Source organism: Suillus fuscotomentosus, assembly GCF_016647785.1.
Source record: "Suillus fuscotomentosus strain FC203 chromosome Unknown F5891scaffold_6, whole genome shotgun sequence".
In the NCBI taxonomy this organism is placed as follows: domain Eukaryota; kingdom Fungi; phylum Basidiomycota; class Agaricomycetes; order Boletales; family Suillaceae; genus Suillus; species Suillus fuscotomentosus.
The window spans coordinates 30,227-39,014 of record NW_024539518.1 but is presented as its reverse complement, the minus strand read 5'-3'; the positions used below and the strand labels follow the sequence as shown (position 1 = coordinate 39,014).

The window sequence follows — 8,788 nt, the reverse complement described above, 5'->3', positions numbered from 1 at the left end:
TTTGAGCGTGGGATATGTTAAGATGATTAGTTACTTAACATATATAAATTTTGATTTCCACACAGCTGATGTTTCGGCATGGCCACTCGTATGTACATGCACTTCGGATCGGTCACTACGCGTTTATTAGAACCTTGGCGTGATCGACTTAACCATGTACCTGACCGAACCGAACGAACCAGTCTGACTGGCCTAGCCCTGCCTGTCACGGGGGCAGTGCGTGGCCCTTCTTCGGATTCTTCAAACTTCTCGTATGTATAACGTATTTACCCCCCTTCTTTTCTACGTTCACTGTCTCTTCCTGGAACCCCCGACTGGAAATCTCCATCCCTGTCAAATAATATCGTTTTCTTCACCGTTCCTCTCCTTCAAGTGATCCAAGATGCGGTTCCTGACCGCCCTTGCTTCATCACTATGTTTTTCTTCAATGACATACGCTTCACCTTATCGTTCAGACCTCACATCCTACAATCTCAATGTAAACCAATCCGCTCAGTCCCCTACAGATTATTCAACCACGAGATCAAACACCACCTACACCCCTTCTCCAGCGAACTGGCGTTCAATTCCAGTATACACGGTCCTTATGGACAAGTTTGCTGATGGTGACCCCACAAACAATCAGTTCTTTTCCTCACCATACGAATGGGATTGGAGAGAAACCCAACTTCGTTTCGGCGGCGACCTCAAAGGAATAACATCAAAGCTCGACTACATCCAAGGTATGGGCGTGAAGGCCATATATCTCTCAGGTACAATATTCTTGAACATGATATGGCAAGCCGATAGTATGTCCTCATCTCAATCTCATTTACAACTCATGCTCACTTTTTTTCAAGGTTATTCTCCTCTCGACTTCTCTGTATTGGATCCTCATTGGGGTACTATTGATGATTGGGTAAACTTCGTTGACACAGTACATGCACGCGGCATGTATATCATGTTGGATTTCACAGTCGGAACATTATCCGACCTCATCGGTTTCGAAGGGTTTGTTCTCCCTATCCACCAATTTCAATCACCACTCACTCACACCCACCAGTTTTCTCAATGTCAGCGCCCCATTTACTCTTAATGAATATGATGCAATCTACAAAAACCCAAATTACCTCCCCTGGGGTTTTGAGGAGTATGTTGATTTTTCCGTAAGTAGTTATTTTCGTTCGCCTCGTGCCTGAACCCCCTCTCAACTATCTTTTTTTTCCTCTAGGTCATCAATGTCCGTAACACCTCTTGTCAACTTCCCGTCTTTTGGCAAGACGATGGAACAATTCAGCCCGTAACGGGCAATGATGGTTGTTATGAGTCCGACTTTGATCATTATGGTGATATGGAAGCCTTTGGTGTGCACCCTGACTGGCAGCGTGAACTTTCCAAATTTGCATCCGTACAGGACCGTCTCCGCGAATGGAAACCTACCGTTATGGACAAACTCACCAAGTTTTCCTGCATGACTATCACAGCCCTTGATATAGATGCCATTCGCGTCGACAAGTCCACACAGCTCACCGTCGATGGCATGACCGCTTGGGCATCTGCAACTCGTGCTTGCGCCACTAATCTTGGAAAGAAGAATTTCTATATCACCGGTGAAGTCACTGGCGGTGACACCTTTGGATCCCTATACATGTCAGTCACTATTACACTCATCACCCACATCAACTGATTGCCTTTACAGGGGACGTGGCCGTACCCCAACTATGCTGCCCCCCGGATTCCTCCAGGCAGCCAATTTAACAGAATCCCAAAACCAGTATTTCTTGCGCCCACAACCGTCAAATGGCCTCGACGGCTACGCGTTCCATTACTCAATCTACCGCTCCCTCACCCGTTTCCTCGGAATGGATGGGAACTTGGCCGTCGCGTACGATCTCAACATCAACTTTATCACTGCTTGGAATCAGATGTTCGTGAACAACGACTTCTTGAATCCAAACACCGGCCTCGTCGATCCGAAGCATATGTTCGGAACAAGCAATTTCGATGTTTTCCGCTGGCCCAGTTTGGCGAATGGCACATTGAGATCCGCATTGGCATCTTATATTACGTACTTGGTTATGCCAGGGGTTCCATTGGTAGGAGCTATACTCGAACGTTTGTCGCTGCAGTACTTAGCTTTTGCAGATCTATTATGGCGAGGAGCAGAATTTCTATCTATATGACTCCACAGCTTCAAACTATCTCTTCGGGTGGGTCACTATCGCCTCCGAGTGATTACTTTTCTCACACTGCTACTCTCAGCCGTCAAGCTATGATGAGCAACAAGGCATGGCAGCGCCACGGGTGCTACAGACTTGGATCTGCTCAATACTTCAACATGCCGCTTGAGCCTGCCTTAACGGGATGTGACGACGATTGGAACTCGCTCGATCATTTTGATCCCACGACGGACATGCATCGCCTTGTGAAACATTTCTTGAGCCTCCGAACCACCTACAACGCCCTCCAAGACGGCTTCGACCTCGTACAGCGTGGAAACTGGACCTACTTCGTTGAATTCCCAGGTTCGAACGACACCGCAACCGAAATGGGCCTCTGGTCCGTATCACGTGCAGGTATCCAGAATGTACAAAACCTGACGGGGGGCCACACCGATCAAGTCTGGCTATTGTACTCCAATCTGAACCACTCGGAGACGTTTTCGTATGATTGCGGCGGTCCATTGTGGATATCGTCGCCCTATATGGGTGGCGTGACGGTGAGGAACTTGCTTTCTCCGTACGAGAACTATACGCTCGTGGACTCGGGATCGTCGTATTATGGTAACGGATCGGCACCGTGGTATGGATGTCTCCAGACTGTGGATATAGACACGTTTGGTTTCAAGGCTTTGGTCCCTATCACCGAGTGGATCGCTGCCCCCCCTATGCTCACCAAGTTCCTGCCTGGGCATGATGCGCGCATCGAAGTCACGCGGGGGGAGCCAAACGCCACGATTGTGGACCTGGTGCTGGAGTTCAATGTGGCAATGTCGTGTGATAGCGTCACGCAGAGTTTATCGTTCAACATGACGTCTTCTGGCATTGGTGGGCAGCCTACGCTCAACCTGAGTTCGGTGATGTGCAATGCTGTCACGAATCCCACCATATCCCCCATTGTGGGAACTCCGTACTCGCAGTGGTCGTGGTCTGGTACACTGACCAATGTTTCGGATGGAATTTTGGAGATTATTGTTAATAATGCAACATCGTACGACGGGACGCTGTCTACTGGGGTATGTCTATTTTATCGCTACTGTGTCGTGTTTTGTTCATGGTTTGTAGAGCACGGACCATCTACTGGTGCGCAAGGGCGAAGCGAACAATGTCATGGTGTTCCCCGAGTCCGATTATGCTAGCGCAGATTTCAAGTACACTGACGGCCAGTATACATTTACGCACCGTGCCTATGGGGCAGATATGTTCAGGTACTCGGGCGACTACACACTAAGTTGGTCTAATTGGACGAGCTGGGAGAATGTTACGACCATACCGGCTGACGTCCTTGCCAATTCTGGTACTTTCTGGACGGGACAACATCTCATAGTACAATGTGAGCATTCGTAGTGCTACCGCTTTTTCTGGTGTTGATACTGCAGTAGATTGGAGTAGTATCGCGACTACATCCAGCGTCGTCGTGCATGCAGATCTGAACTACAAACAGCAGCGTCGCGTTCCCCAGTTCCTCGCTCGAGGTCCTTTCAACGACTGGGGTTATGACCAGGGTATCTCCAATGCGATGAACCTAATAAGCGATGGCACTTGGGAGCTCGAAATCATGGCTGCGTGGCCAACGTACCTACAACTCAACGTGTTTGGGTACGATGACTACTACTACGGCGACGTGGATGCGGACGGCGTTATGGATCGGCTACCACCAAACAGCATTGCACCCAACTACCTGAACTTGTCGGCGCCCCCTTATCCTGCGCTCGCATGGGCACTCGTCGTTGATGATGCCACGTTGGCGTGGACCCTTGAGCCTCGTGGCCAGGCTTCTGTCGGCGCTATCATGTACGGGCTTCTCTGCTGTATCTCCCTCATTTCCGGAGTTCTCGCAGTTGTCATTTTCATGTACTCGTTCTACGGTATCCGCCACAACCGGTACGGTGTGCAGGCGAATTCCGGTGCAAGCAAGTATTTCCCTATCATCGGATCGCTCGGCAACAAGTCGACCGCAGACTTCAAGGAGAGCGTGACGCCCATCACGGAGAAGTTTTTTAGGCAAAAACCGAATGCGGATGTCATAGGATGGCCAGAGGACAAGAACAAGCGGCGCAAGGTCCTCATCGCGACGCTCGAGTATGAGATCATTGACTGGAAACTCAAAGTCAAGATCGGAGGTCTCGGCGTGATGTCATCGCTTATGGGAAAAGCCATGACTGACGTTGACTTGATCTGGGTCATCCCTAAAGTCAAGGATCTGGAATATCCCGCTGGTGTACCTGCGGAGCCTATCGAGGTTATCATCTTCAATGAGCCTTACCTTATCGAAGTGGAGACGCACGTGTTGGACAATATCACCTATGTTATCCTCGACAGCCCCGTTTTCCGTGCACAGACCAAATCGGACCCGTATCCAGCTCGCATGGACGACCTCAGTTCCGCCATCTTCTACTCTACATGGAACCAGGCCATTGCAACTACCATCCGCCGATTCCCCGTCATCGACATATACCACGTCAACGACTATCACGGCGCGCTCGCTCCGATCTACCTCCTGCCCAAAGTAGTACCCGTTTGTCTTTCGCTGCATAATGCCGAGTTCCAGGGTCTATGGCCACTCCGGACAAAGGAAGAAATGAAAGAAGTTTGCTCCGCGTTTAACATTAGCAAAGAGCACTGCACGAAATACGTCCAGTTCGGAAACACGTTTAACCTGCTTCACGCTGCTGCATCGTTTATCAGCGTTCATCAAAAGAGCATTGGTGTCGCTGGAGTGTCGGACAAGTATGGGAAGCGCAGTTGGGCGCGGTATCCTGCGCTATGGACCCTCAAGCATGTTGATTCGCTGCCTAATCCTGATCCGACGGATATTGAAGCTTTGGACGAAAATCCAGTGGCTATGCGTGATGTGCAGGTCGATCAGGCTGCTGAGGCACAGCGTCCAGAGATGAAGAGGCAGGCTCAGGAATGGGCAAATATCAAGCAAGATCCCAACTCTGATCTGTTTGTGTTCGTTGGTCGGTGGTCTAAGCAGAAAGGTGTTGACCTGATTGCGGACGTTATGCCATCGCTGTGAGTGCGTTTGTAGATTCTGCGGGACTCGGTTCTGATGAGACCTCTCACAGCCTTGAGAAACGCCCTTCGATACAGCTGATTTGCGTCGGACCTGTCATTGATCTTTATGGTCGGTTCGCTGCGGAGAAACTTGCTCGGTTGATGGAGATGTACCCTGATCGTGTTTACTCGAAGCCGGAGTTTACGGCGCTACCGCCTTATCTGTTTAGTGGTGCTGATTTCGCTCTGATTCCTTCCCGTGATGAACCATTTGGATTGGTCGCTGTTGAATTCGGGAGGAAAGGTGCCCTTGGTGTTGGTAGTCGACTGGGTGGTCTTGGGTTGATGCCTGGATGGGTGAGTGCTTCGTCTTCTTGGGGGCACGATCTGACGAGATTCCTGGTAGTGGTTCCCTGTAGAATCTACCTCAACGGCCCATATGTTGTCACAGCTTTCGAAGACGATCAAGTTGGCGTTGAAATCCACGGAGGAAGAAAGAGCCATACTTCGTGCTCGGTCAGCTGTTCAGCGTTTCCCAGTCGTCGAATGGCGTCAGCGGATGGAAGACATGCACCGAAGGAGTATAAACGCAAGCCGAAGGCTAGCTGCTTCGAACGCTTGGCGGGAGGCGGACTGCGGGACTGAGCCCTCTCAGCATGTGGTTCCCGAAGCAGAAGATTGGAACCCTGTCAATCAAGGCCTACCTGTTCAACCAGACTGGGATGCCCAGAGCGCCATGTCATCCCCGAGATTGATGCCTAGTTCTCCTGGAAGCCAGGTTTCAACGCCCCATGATGAGAACTTCCTGTCGGCACCACCTCGTTTCAACTTCAACCGCGACTCTTCATATACATCGGATACTTCTGACGAGGAACACTCGCGGCATAGTTTCGCGACTAGTAGTCGGCCTGGATACAGTGACTTTTTGGAGAAAGCGAACAGGACGATTGCACAAGATCATCGACATGCGCCAGATCCTTTCTTGAGTCCGACACCCCCGAGACCATTTGGATCGCATTCTCGGGTGGCCTCGATGGAGTCCATTGGCAGCATCGTGGAAGAAAAGACTAACTCACCGTTGAACAAGGCTATTGCAACGGTGCGTATCTCGAGAATTTTGGTGATCGCCATTATCTCATCCACTTTTTTTAGTTCACGGATTCTGATGGCGGTGTTGCCTCAGAGTTTGTGCAGAAGCTGCAAGCGTTGAACTCGAATAACTCCAAGGGCGAACTCTCTATCGAGAAGTACCTCGTCAAGTCTGAGGAGGCCTTCTTCGAACGTGTGAGACGAGACAAGCTGTCCAGTGCAGCCAGTTACATTTCCTCGCACCGCGAATCTATCTGGAGCATGCCTGGTACTCTTACGATCAACGAGCACTCTACAATGAACGAGCATTCCCGTCCAACATGTAACTGTACCCTTCTTGTGAAGGTGAATTGTCACTGATGCCACCCATTACAGCCCCAAGAACACCTAGCTCTCACCCATTCCAGACAGAGCCGGAATTCGACGGCAACATGGTGGTCATGAACAGAGTCCAAATTGCCATGGCTCGACAAATTGGGGGTTGGCCAGTGTATACTATCATCATTGCTCTCGGCCAGGTAAGACCTTTGATTCTTGATCCTCATTCATGAGCTCACGTTTGTTCTCAAGATGCTTGCTGCAAACAGCTATCAGATGACTTTGCTCACTGGTCAAAACTACCAGGACAACCTCCAGCTATATGTTCTCAGCGCTGTATTCTTAGCTGCATCTTTCGTTTGGTATACGATGTTCCGCTTGAAACCTTCCGTCTACGTTCTTTCTGCACCCTGGGTCTTCTATGGCATAGCATTCTTCTTGATTGGCGTTCCCTCATTGTCATCGAAACTTCAAGGGACTCATACCATCTTATCGGACATCGCCACTTGGTCATATGCTGTTGCTTCTGCTGCTGCTTTCATCTTTTTCGGTTTGAACTTTGGAGAGGAAGCGGTAAGTCATTTATTTGGGTCCTTTTGTATGCAGCTGATTTTTGTGCTTTAGGGTGCCGCCACTGAAACCTGGATACTGCGCGCTTGCATTGTGCAAGGTTCTCAACAGATCTGGGTGGCTGCCCTGTGGTTTTGGGGTAGCACACTGAATACCGCGAAGCCTGGGTCCGTTACGCCTTGGTGGATTGTCTGTATCTTATGGCCGCTCTCAATAATGTCGTTTGCGTTTGCATACTTGATGTTGTACGGACTGCCAGGTAAGTCCCATCTGAGTTCTCAAGCAGGATAATACCAACTACCAAACAGAGTACTACCGACAAACCCCTCCGAAAGTTCCAAACTTTCTCAAAACTCTCTTCCGAAGGAAACTCGTTCTTTGGTTAGACTTTTCTTACTCACGGCGAAGTTGATGATGCTAATATTCCACGCAAGGTTCCTCGCATCTGAAGTCTTGCGTGATTATTGGCTCAGCGGGGTATGTCAGATCCAGTGCTTTGACATCTTTATGTTCTAACATTATTGCAGCCCTACGGTCGCAACTGGAGTTTCCTGTGGAGTGTTCCGATCCCCAAGTGGGCGATCATGCTTCTCATCATCTTCTTTTTCATCGGTGTCTGGGCTTTCATGCTCTATATCCTCACGTCCTTGAGTAAGACGCACACGTGGTTGTTGCCAGTGTTCGCTGTCGGTCTTGGTGCTCCAAGATGGTGTCAGGTATTATCTTGTCAATGTTGCATCAATCTTCAGTCGTCTAACGTGTGTCGCAGACATTGTGGGGCACCTCATCTCTTGCGCTCTATATCCCATGGGCTGGCTCAGGGGGACCGTACCTTGGTCTTTCTCTGTGGCTTTGGCTCGGTGTTTTGGATGCTGTGCAAGGTGTCGGTTTGGGGATGATTCTCCTGCAGACGTTGTCAAGATTGCACGTCTGTGCCACGCTCGCTTTTGCTCAGGTCATTGGGTCCATCTGTGTCATGGCTGCCCGCGCAACTGCACCAAACCGCATCGGTCCAGGGAGCGTGTTCCCTGATGTTGGAACATGGGACTTCTCGCAAGGTCTCAAGGGCAGCCCGATGGCCTCCGCTCCATTCTGGATAGCGTTGATCTGTCAGATTGTCATTGTACTAGGTTATTTCTGGTTCTACCGCAAAGAACAACTAGGTAAGTTATCATGCAACTTGACCGTGGAGATACTCGATGTGGCTAATCACCGTTGCTTCAGCTCGACCATAATTATGCTATTGCTATTCACTGTCATCAATCACGCACATACTAGAACCATCACTCCATTCAAGGACTTTTGTTTTCATGGATACTTTCGTTCACTCGGATCTTTTCGCTGTTGGATTATAGGTGTCATCAAATTTTTGAACTCTGTACTCGCTCGCACATCAGATTGTCGACGGTTCGTCAACTGAAACTCACGTCACATACTCTAGCTCCAGTGCCTCGTACGAGCGCATATATGTACTTCGGATATTTTATAGACTGCGTTTTGGTGTTGTTAAAATCATACGTTGCCAGTTAACACTACATACATAAAAACCTTGCTTGAATATCAGTTCGCCATGACTTACAACTCACAAGTTCTCTCATAGGTGGGCCAAGTCA

The 8,788-nt window shown here is 49.5% G+C and overlaps 1 protein-coding gene across 1 annotated transcript; it reads left to right on the top strand.

Moving 5' to 3' along the window:
- The first annotated feature begins 75 nt into the window (after nt 1-75).
- On the top strand, nt 76-8,760 carry F5891DRAFT_1005397 (glycoside hydrolase family 13/glycosyltransferase family 5 protein). Its single transcript, XM_041360389.1, has 20 exons — nt 76-788; nt 840-990; nt 1,043-1,145; nt 1,211-1,629; nt 1,679-2,075; nt 2,125-2,189; nt 2,242-3,214; nt 3,264-3,531; nt 3,581-5,216; nt 5,270-5,555; nt 5,605-6,297; nt 6,351-6,609; nt 6,663-6,805; nt 6,858-7,178; nt 7,230-7,434; nt 7,484-7,556; nt 7,610-7,652; nt 7,703-7,891; nt 7,945-8,338; nt 8,400-8,760. Exons 1-20 carry the CDS (start codon nt 383-385, stop codon nt 8,408-8,410), a joined length of 7,035 nt encoding a protein of 2,344 aa, XP_041231162.1. The 5' UTR covers nt 76-382; the 3' UTR covers nt 8,411-8,760.
- The last annotated feature ends 28 nt before the right edge of the window (nt 8,761-8,788 follow it).

Coding starts and splice junctions, on each gene's coding strand:
- F5891DRAFT_1005397 (XM_041360389.1), top strand. CDS start 383: ATGCGGTTCCTGACCGCCCTTGCTTCATCACTATGTTTTTCTTCAATG. Junction 2,190..2,241: donor GCTTCAAACTATCTCTTCGG/GTGGGTCACTAT, acceptor TGCTACTCTCAG/CCGTCAAGCTATGATGAGCA. Junction 3,532..3,580: donor ACAACATCTCATAGTACAAT/GTGAGCATTCGT, acceptor ATACTGCAGTAG/ATTGGAGTAGTATCGCGACT.